The following is a 15178-nucleotide window of genomic DNA, read 5'->3' on the forward strand; positions in this document are numbered from 1 at the left end:
CGTGGCTACAACAATGCAAAGAAGATATTTATACACACACACACACACACACACATATATATATATATACACATATATTGTTCACATTTAAGGTGCCCTCCCTGCCCTCCCTGCTCCTCTGTCTCAATACTGCTTCAGATCACACAGCCTTCTCTTCCAGCTCTAAGCCTTTCCAAACCTTGCTTGGCCTCATTGTTCTGATCACCTCTGCCTCTTCCACATGGCTGCATGTATGGAAAACAGCTGGATTACTGTAACTGACTAAACTCCTTAGTCCCCAGTTAATGACTTGCCAAAATACTCAGATCTACATGGTGGATTTTAAAACATTAGCATATAGGCAAGTGTACATGGTTATGGACAAAGACTGACATCCCAATGGAAATGAGTTGTCAGATCAGAAGATGCTCTACTATGGTTTCCTGACGCATGTATCATCATAACATCAATCACTTTCTTCAACTTACATTGTGCCAAAGCCCATCATTGTACTTCTCTTGGCTTTTAATCCTTAGTTTCTGATGACCAACATTAAACATAAAAATCAGCCGGCCATGGGCAACAAAAAGGGTGATGAAGTTGTTTTCCTCTTGATCAGAGGCATAAAAGATCATTCCATGGGATGAGTGAGTTTTCAGACTAATGGAGAACTGTGATCTGTCAAATAAAAACATGTCATTTTAGTAACAGAGCAGATGTAAACTGACTGAAGTCACCATGCAGAGACAGGAGAATTGAGATCTGTTCCCTTATGCCAGAGAATGTATTCCTTGTTTATGCAAATTATGTTTTAGATGTATATTCTATATGGTTGTTTGAATAGGAGGCAGAACTGATACCAAGTAGAGGAAAATCCATCTCACAAAGAACTAATCTTTTGAAAACTAAATCCTAGGAAGTGAATAAAAAATACAGATCAATCACGAAGAAGTGTATATGCATTTTTTACATGCTGTGACAGAGTGCTGGGCTACAGTAGCTGATCCAGCACTCTGATCCCTGCAAGGTAAATCAGTTGCCCCGCACACACCTGAATATGGGGAACTGTGTCAACTTGATAGATTGAGGCTAGGTGGGAGAGAGTGAAAAGCTAATTACCTCATTAACTCAGAAGGGACCAAGGCACAAGAAGAAAGTACGAAAAGGGGACAAGAAAGGAAAAGAGCTGTAGGCTGGTAGAGCCAAGGCCCCAGGAGGTCTCTCCCCTGCACGGCTCAGAAGCCTTAGAGTCCCAGGATATTTGTAAAGCTGCTGTACAGTCTGCAAAGGTGGTGGATGTGAATTTTATAAATAAATCACTGTGTTTCACCTGAAGAAAGTCTCCAAATTGTTTGGTTGGAAAGAGGCCGGAGTGGACTATGCCCTGCCATATCCCCGCAGTATTAAAACAGAAGGTCTAATTGCCACAGTACTTAAAATGTCATCTAGGGCTCCCAATATGGCAAGGTCCGGAGAGTTAGTATAGTGGAGGCCTGAGTGTTCACTAGTCCGATCCTTTATGTTACAGCAGTGGTGGTGCTGAGTTCCTGCACGCTCGCACTTCTCATTTAGTCCAAGGTTTAGCTTGGCACCTCTCAGGATTTTCTGTCAGATTTGTTGAAATGCTTAATATCATATACACTCGCCCACAAGGAAATATTTTAAAATGTCAAAGTCATGGGTATTTTTAATCAACATTAAAATCATGAAACCTATGACTTCCGTGTTAATTTTTTTATTAATACATTAATAAACAAATGCAGCATTAGGGAGGAATAGAAATTGGGTTCTTTTTTGTTATCTGTCTCACATGTACTACACTTTGAACTTCATCAAGGTTACAATAGTTGTTTGTAAAATACTGTATTGAAGCAAAACAAATTCAGTGGTTTCATTGTGATTCAGTAAATGCCATTCTTCCCTCTGAGCCAGTGCTACAGTATGTTTAGGGGCCACTGTGTTGTTGAATCTGATGGTTTTTGCATAAACATTAAACCAAGATTCTGATCCTTTGTGTTCAATAGACTATCATATGGCACTTTCTGTGAGAGTATGAGCATTAAATATCTTTGTTATGCAGACCAAATGAACCATATGTAGGGAATTACCTTCATTACCTACAATTCCACTGCTGTTTGAATAGGACATGGTATCCTTTGCTTCATGTCCTAATCCACTTTGCAGTGCTGCTAGACAGCTGCCATGTTGCACCCAAGAGGTGACTGTACTTCAGTGGCTGGGGAAGTGATTGGTATATAAATATGTTCATTTCAGGCCATGCAGTTCTCCCTGATGTCATTATTGCTTATGTGTGCAAAGAGAGAGTTTGATATTGCCTGTGGTTGGATGTGTGCTTTTGGAGGGATTCGTTATGTAAATATATGATATTGTAATAGTATTAATACTGAGTCAAATCCTGCATTTCTTATTCAGGCTAGGCTCCCATAGAAGTAAATAGGCATTTTTGCTGAGTATTGATTGAGTCAGGACTGCAGGCTTTGGCCTGTGTCTTTTTGCATTGTGATATGGGAGGGATGAGGCTGGCTTGCTCAGAGGTTTAATATATTATTATTAGCAGTATTATTGCACTAGCATCCAAATTGCAATAAGTGCCATACAAGCAGCTAGGGAGGCACAATTTCTCAAGACACAAAGCAGATGAAGAGCCCATGACAGGGATACAGCATATAAGCACAATAACAAAGGTAATGGCAGCAAACACATCTTGTTAGTTCAAAGTTCTTTGTTTGTTTCCATGGCTCTTTTCCCTGAGAGTAAATTGTTTTTATTTCTCAGGTCACTATGTGATGCTTTACCTGTCACTGAAATTCTTTGGTATGTGGTCAAACTCTTGCCGGCTGTTTGCTATTCCTCCAAACTGGTTTGCATGTTCAATTGCCGTGGGGTTCTTGGACAACTGGCAGTCAGGGTCTCTTTGCACACTCATTTCTTGATCTAAATTTTTGAGGCCAGTTGCCTTTGAAGTTCTTTCATTTTCTCTTCCCACCTTCATACAAAGAAAGCCATTACATAAGTGTTTAAAGTGGGTGTGCATATGACGAGCAGCGACAATACTGTTACAATACGATATTACCAATACTGGCAGGTGATATTTTGCATTGCTTATAAAAATATCTGGAGTTGTTCCAAATCTAATCAATATAGCTGTCCCCAAACAATTCTATTGTATTTAATTTTCAGCTCCATGCCCACCACTGATGCAGAGAAACATAGAATTTCTAACTGCTTAGCCAACATATAATGGCAATTCAGTTCTTATGAATTTGCCTGAGCCCATTGTGGTGGTCTTCCCCCCCTTTTAAGGATGTGAGCTCTGCTGCAATTCAGCATAGCATAGCACAGGGACCTACAACCTTTGGCATGAGGCCCATCAGTGAAAGCCACTGGTGGTCCGGGATGGTTTGTTTACCTGCGGCATCCACAGGTTTGGCCGATCGCAGCTCCTACTGGCCAATGGGAGCTGCGGGAAGCGGTGCGGGCCGAGGGATACTGGATTAAGGTTGACACTCATTTACACCAATGCAAGTTGACTATACTTAATGGAGTTGCATGGATGTAGCTGAGAGCAAACATTAGCTCATTGCTTTAAGACTAAAGACAAAACAGAAGGGGGAACATTCTGTCACACTTTTTAGGAGACCTCAAATTTTGTTTTCCAATTCTACTAATGAGGAAAGAATGATATGACTGTTTCCTGAAGCTGTGGCAAATGCAGCCCTGTAAGTGTCCAGCAATAGAAAAAAGTAAAGGAGTACTTGTGGCACCTTAGAGACTAACAAATTTATTTGAGCATAAGCTTTGTTGAGCTACAGCTCGCTTCATCGGATACATTCAGTGGAAAATACAGTGGCGAGATTTATATTCATAGAGAACATGAAACAATGGGTGTTACCATACACACTGTAAGGAGAGTGATCACTTAAGGTGAGCTATTACCAGTGGGGGCGAGGGGGACCTTTTGTAGTGATAATCAAGGTGGGCCATTTCCAGCAGTTAACAAGAACGTCTGAGGAACAGTGGGGGTAGGGGGTGGGGGAAATAAACATGGGGAAATAGTTTTACTTTGTGTAATGACCCATCCACCCCCAGTCTCTATTCAAGCCTAAGTTAATTGTATCCAGTTTGCAAATTAATTCCAATTCAGCAGTCTCATGTTGGAGTCTGGTTTTGAAGTTTTTTTGTTGAAGAATTGCAACTTTTAGGTCTGTAATTGAGTGACCAAAGAGATTGAAGTGTTCTCCAACTGGTTTTTGAGTGTTATAATTCTTGACATCTGATTTGTGTCCATTTATTCTTTTACGTAGAGACTGTCCAGTTTGGCGAATGTACATGGCAGAGGGGCATTGCTGGCACATGATGGCATATATCACATTGGTAGATGTGCAGGTGAACGAGCCTCTGATAGTGTGGCTGATGTGATTAGGCCCTATGATGGTGTCCCCAACAGAAAAGTTACAGTGGATTGTCCTTTTACTTTTGTTATAAAATCAAACACCCCCCCTCCCCAAACCCTAACAACCCCAAACAAAAACTAGCAAATTATACAACTGACACCCTTTTTGATCCTTTGGCTAAGAGATCAAGTGTAGTATCTGATAAGTTCTTGTTGGGAGAACTTGCAGAGGGTTGGATTTGATATGTTCTTTCCCATCTATAACTACTATAATACTATGATGCTCTGACTTTTACTACATCTTTCTGTATATCTCCTTTCCCCAGATAAACCATTGGGTTAGGCATAAAGAAGTCACTTTCATTAGCAGGTAAAAGCATCAGTAGCTGGTAGAGCATTTTAAAAGTCTCTTTTAAAAATGGGTGAAACTATAATGAAAAAAGTCTTTGATGAATCTTGGAATCTGCAAAATGAGATCATCTGTTTGAAATTATGAAATATTCAAAGGGGCCATGTCCCATCCTCGAAATATTCAAAGGGGCCATGTCCCATCCTCTGTTGTTTTTCAGATGTGTCTTGGAACCACAAAAAATCTGGCCAGCCTAGGATCATGAGGCAGTATATGTGGACTTTGGCAAACTGTAAATTGATTTCAGAGTAGTCACAAGTCAGACAGTGCTAACCTTTTTATTATGGCTTCCTTTGGCTTTTGAAGAGTTCTTTCCTTTCTTATGGAGAAGGGCAACTGGAGGGGAGTCAACAGGGCATCCATAAAGAGAAGTTTGCACTTTCTCAGGGTACCGCTGGAAATCTTCCACTTCAACCTCTCGATCCAACCTGTGTTTCAAAGAGGGGATAATGTGAAGAATAACTGACTGAGGTGTAGCAAAAATAGCTTTTTAAAAATAGAATGGAAAAATAATTAATGTATCCAAATTAAGCTAGTATAAAATATATAATTTTTTCACTTATCACCAGGACAACCACAGAGATCTTCTTATTGTGTAGAGAGTTGTCACTTTGGATGGGCTATTACCAGCAGGAGAGTGAGTTTGTGTGTGGGGGGGTGGAGGGTGAGAAAACCTGGATTTGTGCTGGAAATGGCCCAACTTGATGATCACTTTAGATAAGCTATTACCAGCAGGACAGTGGGGTGGGAGGAGGTATTGTTTTATGATCTCTGTGTGTATATAAAGTCTGCTGCAGTTTCCACGGTATGCATCCGATGAAGTGAGCTGTAGCTCACGAAAGCTCATGCTCAAATAAATTGGTTAGTCTCTAAGGCGCCACAAGTACTCCTTTTCTTATTATAAGTGAAATTTTAGAGAGCTCTGTGACTTCAAATCATGGGGAAAAAGTTGGGCTCATTGTGTGTATATATAACATTTTGCCCAGAATAAGGGGAGTAGATAGTTGTGCTGACCCAGAAGCAGACTGACCTTGCTCCATTGGGGTTCAATCTGGAAGGACCAATTCTGCTCTGCACATTGCCCAGGTGAGTTGCCTGACGTGCATCGGGGAATGGAGATAAAGTTCTACCTCTTCCTACCAGTGCAAGAGGAGGCGTAACTGTTCTGTTCTGTCCCCTCCTTGGACTGTGACCTGCGGTGGGTGGCTAGTGCAGGGCAAAAGGCAATCTTGCTCTAACTGATACACCCATCAGTCCAATTTCCCTGTATGAATCACCGTCTTGATAATCTGATATTTGGAAAATAAATCTGACTACATTTAAGTTCATAGTTACTAGAGGGTGGGTGCACACACACAAAACACTCTCCCAGCTGGCATTAGTTGGTATCCTTCTTGGCAGTCTCAGCAGAGGGGATGAACAACCCTCTCACCCACACACAGATGGTCCTTCGAGGCTAGCACAGTGGTGGGACAATATGTGCAGTTTGCTCAGCATCTGCCTGTCTTATATCTATGCTGTTCATAAACAAAGGATTTCAGTCTGCAGGACTCTCAATCTGGCCCCATTAACCAGCAATACATTTCAGAAAAAAAATTGAAATAGGAACATTTTAGAAAATGATTTAGATCCACCATGCCTAACCATTTCAACAAGACCAAACTCCCAGCTTGGAGGCTTTGTGAGACACTGTCATATCCTTTTATTACAAAGACAGAGCTGTAAATTATATTATACAAATGTAAATTATTCTGCAAATTACACATTGCACCAAAGTAATTAGCAAGTATGGTAATGGCTGATTTACCTCAATAGTTATTTCCACTTCAACAGTTTTTTAATGTAGAAGGGCAGTTCTGAGGCATTTCATAGTAAATTAAAGAAAAAGGTGTTTGTATACATTGGGTAACTCCACGAAATAAGGTAAAATATTTCATCGTGAAAATAATCAGTTCTCGTTGGTATTTATTTTCTATGCTGTCAGACACAGACTGTTTGATGTGTACTGTTGTGGATGTTACCTACCTGATGAAGTAGGCGTTGCTTATACACCCAGTGAAATTGGCATATTGAGTACTGATGGGAGAGCCACCAAAGTAGAACTTCTTGGCACTTGCAGGCTTTTGCTCTGTTTTGTCTCTAGCTGGATTCTTTTTGCTATGTTTTTTGTCATCTACTATCAGCTCGTATCTGCAAAGAGAAATATTCCTTTTCACAAACTGATTTTGAAAGAGCTTATTCAGAGTTATTACACAGTGTGTTATGCATGCCAGTGTTCCCATAATGCTGAACTCAGCGTCTGATTCCCTAAATAGCAATATCAGAAGACAACCTATTTCCTTCCAGCTATGCAATAAATGGCGGTGGAATTAGCCAGCGTGGTAGCTTGGAGTCCAATGACCAAAAGCTCCAGTGAGATCTTTGAGATACTCCAGATATTCAGAAAGCCACAGTACACTATGGCTAAGACTAAATAAACTAATTGATCTCAAGTGAAAGAATGGAACAGTATATGGAAAAGTGAGATACCATACACACAACATATCACTTTGGTGTTTAAGATGATATTGTATTGCTTCAGCGTAATCAAATCTCATTCTGCAGCATGAAAACTAATTGCAGCAGAAGTCAGGGAAGTTTTCACCTCTCTAATGCCAGACTGCCTATATTTGGAGCTTCTGATTCAGGCTAGGAAGGGTTAAATATTTATTGGTAAATGTCAATAAGCATTGATTTCACCATACACAGACAGACCGACTTAAAAATGTTTCCATCTGTAATAATTGAAATTTACAGATAGACAAATTTACAGATAGACAAAGTAAGAAGAATGCAGCTTGAGAACTCATTAGAATTTGGTTTAAGGCTTTTTACTTTGTATATTTTGATATGATGTTGACAATTTGTGTTTCAGTGGTTCTAAAACTTTAACTTTTTGAATCTCAGTGTTGACTATCATTAAACAATTGTTGACTGAGCCCGCCATAGTCTGACCCTCCATAATTTTCCACAACTGTGAACATTTAAATTGATAAAAATAAAAAGGTGCTTAAAATAAACATTGATATTATGTTAAAATTATAAAAAAATCATCAAATTCTGCCAATTCTAGATATTGATCAATATCAAAAGAAGAATACTGGATCAAACAGATCTAGGTTCTGATCTGGTATGACAGATCCTGAGGTCAAAATGCTCACTGTAGTATGTCAGTCCTCATGATGACTATTTCAGGGCTAAAGTTTCAAAATGTGACCTGTGCTCACACGTAATTTCGAGAACAATTTTTCTTAAATGCCATAATAAATTACAGAGATCACACATGAAAACCTCCATTTAATGCACAAAAACTGTGCAGGTGAGAGCACAAAGTATGTGTGCAACGATTTCCACTCACAGAGTTGCATATGCACATATGAAGACCAGGAGGAAGACTTTTGGATAATTTGGCTTTCAAATTACAAAAGATTATTATTATTTTTTTTAATACTTAAAGTACAATGATGAAATAAAACCTTCAGGGAAAATGTTTCAAGTTTTATAAAAAGTGGATGTGTAGACTCACTCACTGCTGTCAGGAATCCAGCATATTTTTGTCAATGCTAAAAATATGAACTTGTTTCCCCATATACTGTATAATGACTTTTTTGCATAAAGATACCTTGGTTAATTTAAGTTTCTACTTTGTTTTAACTAAGCAAAGCAATCACCCCTTCTTTAGAATTAATCACATCAGTTTTATTAAGGTGCTTTTACAGGTGAGTACAAAAAAAGTCAATAAAATTTACAAGAATATTTTTTTCAGAATCTTAGTGAAAAGACCCATCTCCAGGCCATGATTCAGCCATTTGGATTTTGGGCTTGTGTTTTTTAACTAAAGAAGTGATAATCCCTTGAAATAGGACATGCTGTGAGAAAAGCTCCTAAAGTAGGGGCTTTGCAATCGCAACATTAAAAGACATTATGTACATAAAAGAGCTACATATCATACACTATATGTGGTAGAATCAAAGATATTGAACAGCTTTACCTTTCCTGTGAGACAGAGGTAATGATAAAATGGGTTTTGCCATCATTGTAGCGTGTCTCTTTTGACTGAACTTCAGTTCCCATAGCATTTAAAACCACAGCACCATGATTCATAGAGATGGAGAACATATCTGGCTGAAACACAAAGAAAAACTTGTTTCAGGAGCAGGTTTAATACAAAAAGCTTTAAAAGTTACATGAATTTTCCTTTAATATTTATTTTTCCTTTTTGCTAGTTAGCGATGTGTATTATTGCCATTCCCCCCTGGGTTTTAAGTGTGTGCAGAGCATGGCCGGTGAGAAGTGAGACATTCTTTTTATATTAATGTCACCCTTTAAACCGCAATACTCTGAGGTCTGGTACCTGATTATTTCCCCCTTATCTATCACATAGGCTCCATCAGTTTAGCAATTTATGGTGTTTACATTCAATTTGTGATTCGGGGTTTCTTTTTTACAGAATATCTGTTACTTCAGGCTAGCCACTGTGGTGAGCCCAGCATATTTATGTTCCTTTTCCCCCAATCAGACTGCAAATATGAACTTTGCTTAAGCCCATGTCTTAATTCACAATTGTCTAGAGATATAATTTACTCTGGGAGTGAGGCATTTGGGACTGCAGCCCCAAACAGCAGGAATAATTTATCTATTCCACTGAAACAGGCATCCGTACTATTTGGTTTTTAAGGTTCATACAGTCTGCTCTTGGGAGAAGCTAAGTATCTGAACTCCTATTGGAGAAGAGGGTACTTAACATCTCACAAGATTAGGGTCTTAATCCTTTGAGCCAAAATCAGAAGTGATGGGTAAGAAAGTGTTGGTTAGCCTGGCTGACTGCAAGGGAGTCTTTCTTAGAACTACTTATGCACACTTATCAACTTGTAAGCGAGTTTAAGCCCCATGCTTCCTTCCATTGCACACTGCAGAGGGAGCAGTTAGAGCAGCTTGGCTGCTCATGACTGCAAGGGGCCTTTTCAGCACTGCTCCTTCTCACCACACAGGCATCCTATGGTGGGGGATGGGATAGGGAGTCTACACCTGCTGGGGATGAAGCCAACTTTTTGGCCGATTTGTGTCACCTGAGGAGGGGTCAGACTATAGCCCCACCAATTTAAACTCAAGGAGTTCTCTACTTCATCTTCCCTTGCATGTGTTTTTCCCGGGGAAGGAAATATTGCCATTATTATTACTATTATTTATACTGTGGTAGGACCTATGTGCTCAAATCAGGATTGCAGCCCTGTTGTGCTAGACACAGCACAATCCGCATTTGTACCTTACGCATTGTGTTGAGAACTGTTATATGCAAACGATCAAATCCTGCAATCTTTAGTTAGGCAAAAATCCCATTGATGTCAGTGGGATTTTGCCCAAATAAAACATTGAAGGATTTGTTCCACTGGGTGTAGAATATGAAAATTAGCTCATCAACCGGTATTTCTAAATCGTGGATTATTTTTTGGTTTTAAGAAACGAAGCAGGAAATGATCATGAAATTCTCCATAATGCCAGTATGTTTAAAAAAAAAAGAAAAAAAGCATACTCACTCCTTCAGCATAATGGAATAGCAGCCCATTGGGCTGCAAAGTCCGGAAGTTGAAGCCGCCTTCAAACTCATCAAAGAGTGACATTTTTTGGCTGGAGGAAATGTAGCTCTCTCCATTGAAATATGCTCTGCGGGACATCTGCATGCCAAGTTAACAAAGTCACAAGTGTGCTATAGGAAGTATTTTTAACAATAATAAACAACAGAAATAGAAGCCTCCCTTTTTCATCAGATTCAGGTGGGCCAATTTTCATATGAAAAATTCAGACTTGTCCCCTAGGTTTAAACTGATTTAAATGGAGTGGTATGTTGTGAAAACATTAAGAAAGTAAGAACATAAGAGCAGCCACACTGGGTCAGACCAAAGGTCCATCTAGCCCAGCATCCTGTCTTCCAGTAGTAGCCAATGCCAGATGATTCAGAGGGAATGAACAGAACAGGCAATCATTGAGTGATCCATCCCCTGTTGTCCACTCCCAGCTTCTGGAAGTCAGAGGCTACGGACCCTCAGAGCTTGGGGTTGCATCCCTGACCACCTTGGCTAATAGCCATTGAAGGACCTATCCTCCATGAACTTAGCAAATTTTTTTTTAACCCCGTTATAGTTTTGGCTTTCACAACATCCCCAGGCCACAAGTTCCACAGACTGACTGTGCGTTGTTTGAAGAAGTACTTCCTTTTTTTCCCTTTTTTTTTTTTTTAAAATAAACCTACTGCCTGTTAATTTCATTGGCTGAAATCAACCCCATCCGTTGTTTGAACGAGTAAATAACACTTCCTTATTCACTTTCTCTAAGCCATTCATTATTCTATAGACTTTTATCATATTGTCCCTTAGTCATCTCTTTTCCAAGCTCAAAAGTCCCAGTCTTTTTAATCTCTCTTCATACAGAAGCTGTTCCATATCTTAATCATTTTTGTTGCCCTGTCCTGTAACTTTTCCAATTCTAATATATCTTTTTTTGAGATGGGGGCAACGAGAACTGCATACAGTATTCCAGGTGTGGCTGTACCATGGATTTATATAGCAGCATTATGATATTTACTGTCTTATTAGCTGTCCCTTTCCTATTGGTTTCAAACATTCTCTTCGATTTTTTTTTTAAACTATGTAAGTCAAATTGTTCTCTATTTCTTTAGAGACTAAGGGCCTCATTCAAAGCCCACTGAACTCAGGGGAAGTAAAGGTCCTAAACTGAATGAATCCCTGAATAAACACAGAAAGAAAAGGAGGACTTGTGGCACCTTAGACTAACAAATTTATTTGAGCATAAGCTTTCGTGAGCTACAGCTCACTTCAGCGGGTGCATGAAGTGAGCTTGTAGCTCATGAAAGCTTATGCTCAAATAAATTTGTTAGCCTCTAAGGTGCCACAAATCCTCCTTTTCTTTTTGCGGATACAGACTAACATGGCTGCTACTCTGAAACCTAAATAAACACAGGGATTTCCCCCCTTGCCTACATTCCCTGCCCCATGAAGACTCTGTATCAATGTTTCTCAGTGAAAATATGAAAATAAATACTGACAAGAGTATGTTACAAAGCGATAGGTTCCCCCCTACTTAGTTGATATCCACTCGAATTCTGTAATGAGTTCTACAAACACAGATTTCTGCTCTGGCACGAAGTCCTACTGATTTCAATGGGGCTTTGCATGGGTGCAGATATACACTTGAAGGATCATGTACATTATCTAGATTTACCAGGTTTCTATTATATTGAACAGAATGATTCACGATGGAGGGTCATTTGTACTAATGCCATCCCATTAAGTTTGATGGGGTTGTAGTTGTATTGGTGACAGCAAGGGGAAAACTGACCCAGAGGTTCCAAGGACAATTTTTTCTTCTTTGGGGTTTTCATATGGACCTCTGAGTGGTTTTCTGACCAGAAAATGCTTTGACATTTTTGTCTGTTCATATTGGTTGTAATGCACAAATTGAAATGGCTGCCATGTGGCATCATACATTTCAAACTTGGTTGCCACTCTGCTTACTGAAACAATCCAACAATAAGAAGAAAAGCCACAGAGAGGAAAAGTCTCTTTATCCACAATGCCCTTTGATTTTTCTCCATGAACAGGATCAGCCTAGAAATATTTGTCCATCTGTCAATACTCCTGGGGAAGTAGTACCATAGATGGGTTAGCATTCTGTTGTTTTTCACATTTGCCTTCTGTACTCCTCTTCTGTTAAGCACTCCCTTTCTAAGAATATTCTCTTTACTTCAGAAAACAAAAATGGAATAAAGTGGGACTATCCGCCCTCAGAATACAGTACATTACGTATTATAGACTGAATCCTGACATCACAACTTTTGAAATATCAGACAAAACACGATTATTTTGTACTGCAATTCAGCATAAAAGTTAGGAATCATTTCAGTATGCAATTAAAAAAAATCAAAATCAATGAGTTAAGTATAGTTCCTGGGTTGCAGATTTCTCCTTCCCATTATTTGGAATTAATGTCAAGTTGATGGTCAGATCCACAACCAAAAGTTTGCCACGGCTTCATGCATGGTGCTATACTTACAAGTGACTCTTCTGGACAGCCATAACTGATTCCCAGGGTTCCTGACTCCTCTAACAAGTTGAAATCCTTCTTTTGAAACTGGAAACCCTTCATGCAGCCCTTAAAGCCAGTATTTACTGTGAGGTGTGGGCTAACATTGCTGGAAAACAGTGTCAAACAGACTGCAATTAGCTAACCCTAATCCTCACAAAAGTACTTTTCCCCCTTTTTCCCCTGTCATAGCATTCAGAAAACTTGAAAAACACAAACCTCTTGCCCCAGTCAATCCCAATCCCAGCTTTTTATGTACAGCAACTATTTCCCCATGTTTTATATTCTGAAAGGTCAAAATACATCAACACTTACAAATGTTAAGGAGGGAAATTGGTGAGTATGCTGAAGAAATCATGTGGAGAAATCTTGAGAAGTTTAAAATAGCAACTGAAATTAAAATGTGGTATGATTTCTATTTTTAAGAAGAAAAATATGGGTTTTGACTTTTGTCTTATGAACAAATCTATGAAAGTTATGTTTCAGTTTTTCCTCTATGAACTGCCCCAATAGGCAATTCCAGTCTCATTTCAGGAAACAGACAGGACTTAACTGGCAAAACAAATAATACCAACAGAGGTAATGGATTTGGGACCAAATTCAGATCTCACTTACACCCATGAATCTTTAATTAAATGGTTTCAAGGTGGTAAATGAGAGCAGAATATAGCCTTCAGTAATCCTTTTAATGTCAGGTTTGAGATTGCTAGCACAGCAATCTGTAGTGACTACTCTTTCTCAGACATTTTTCTGTTGTGCTCATCATAATAGTATCTGAGCACCTAACATCATTGAGTTTATCCTCATAACACCCTTTGGAGGTAGAAAAGTATTATCATCCCGATTTGACAGATGGGTAGCTGAGGCACAAGAAAAGTGAGGTGACTTGCTGAGGGTTCCATAGAAAGTTTCTGTAGTGGAGCCAAGAAATGAAACAGGATCTCTCTAGTCCCAGGCCAGTGCCTTAATCACCTTATCATTGTTTCTCTCTTTATCTGTGGATAAAGGTAGAACTTCAGTTGGCATTTGCACAAAGATGTTAGAAGATACTCAGTTACTGGCACATAATGGTGCTATTTCAGAATTACCTCCATCAACTTCCACAGGGGTAAATTAAACACTGACTGCGCTAATAAACCTCAAATGATCTGGGAGATTCAGCCTAGCTGAAGTCTGGATGATTATCAGCAATTATTTGTATGTTCTAAACAATAAGCACAAAGTGCCTCATCTAATCTGCATTGAAGTCAGGGGAAAACTCCCATTCTCTTCTGTGGGACTTGGATCAAGTCCTAATAAATAGGTTAAGGGGCTGTGAGGTGATCAACACCCCTGTGAGGTGATGGATAGTATTATCCCTATTTTACAGCTGTAGAACTGAGACACAGAAAGATTAAGGATGAAAATATCTGCTAATTTTGGCCACCCGAGTGAGATGAGTAGGATCTGATTTTTCAGAGTGTTTAGCCTCGTGTAGGACTTCATTTATTCAGCGCACAGCTCCCATTGACATCAGTTACAGCTGCAAGTCAGCTGCACTTCTGCAAGTCAGAATTCAGGGACGCAGAAAATGGGGAACACAAAATTAATGACCACCGGTGATAAGTTTGGTTTAAATGACTTGCCCAGCTTCACATGGCAATTCTGTGGCAGAGGCAGGGATCAAATCCAATTCTCCAGGGCAGCATTCAACTGCCTTAGCCATAAAGACCATAAAGTTGCACATCTTCCAACTTCTGCAACAAATGAGGCAGGGGTCCTACAGACAACAGTCTCCTTTATAACACAGCCCTGATTAATCCTCAGAGCAGGTCCATCCTGTTCACTGAATGAGGCAGGGGTCCTGTACTTAACCTCATTCTAGCAAAAGGCTGAACCATTTTTCTGCAATTTTTCAAAAAGTGTTCAATCTGAGGTGGAGACACAGCATGGAAATTTTTTACCCCACACGATTAAAGTCTGGCAAAGTTATAAGCAACTGAAAACAAATCTTACAATGGGAAGTGTAATAATGCAGTAGCAGCTCTGCCACCATTTCAGAGTACTACTTTATGCATCTAACAAAATCTTCTGGCTGATCCTAAAATAGGAGCAGAGAGTGTTCATGGTCCTACTCCTGCTCATTTTAGGAAGTAGGACCTGTACTCCCGAATGGGACTATGCTTGGACTTTGTCCAATGGCTTGAGGGGAAAGAGAAGGATCCCTGGGATCTCTCCTCAAAACCTTTGCACATCAG

The 15178-nt window shown here is 39.6% G+C and overlaps 1 protein-coding gene across 1 annotated transcript in view; it reads right to left on the reverse strand.

Annotated features, from left to right (window-relative positions):
• The window catches only part of LAMA4 (laminin subunit alpha 4), a 145870-nt gene that overhangs the window by 10995 nt on the left and 119697 nt on the right, over positions 1-15178 (reverse strand). Inside the window, exons 26-32 of the mRNA XM_048844760.2 lie at positions 12912-13050; positions 10379-10516; positions 8833-8966; positions 6828-6992; positions 5077-5230; positions 2796-2986; positions 468-657 (exon numbers count right to left, since the gene is read on the reverse strand). Coding sequence (XP_048700717.2) covers positions 468-657; positions 2796-2986; positions 5077-5230; positions 6828-6992; positions 8833-8966; positions 10379-10516; positions 12912-13050 — 1111 coding nt within the window. The remainder of the gene's footprint in view (positions 1-467; positions 658-2795; positions 2987-5076; positions 5231-6827; positions 6993-8832; positions 8967-10378; positions 10517-12911; positions 13051-15178) is intronic.

The sequence above is a fragment of the Caretta caretta genome, chromosome 3, assembly GCF_965140235.1.
Source record: "Caretta caretta isolate rCarCar2 chromosome 3, rCarCar1.hap1, whole genome shotgun sequence".
Taxonomy (NCBI): Eukaryota; Metazoa; Chordata; order Testudines; family Cheloniidae; genus Caretta; species Caretta caretta.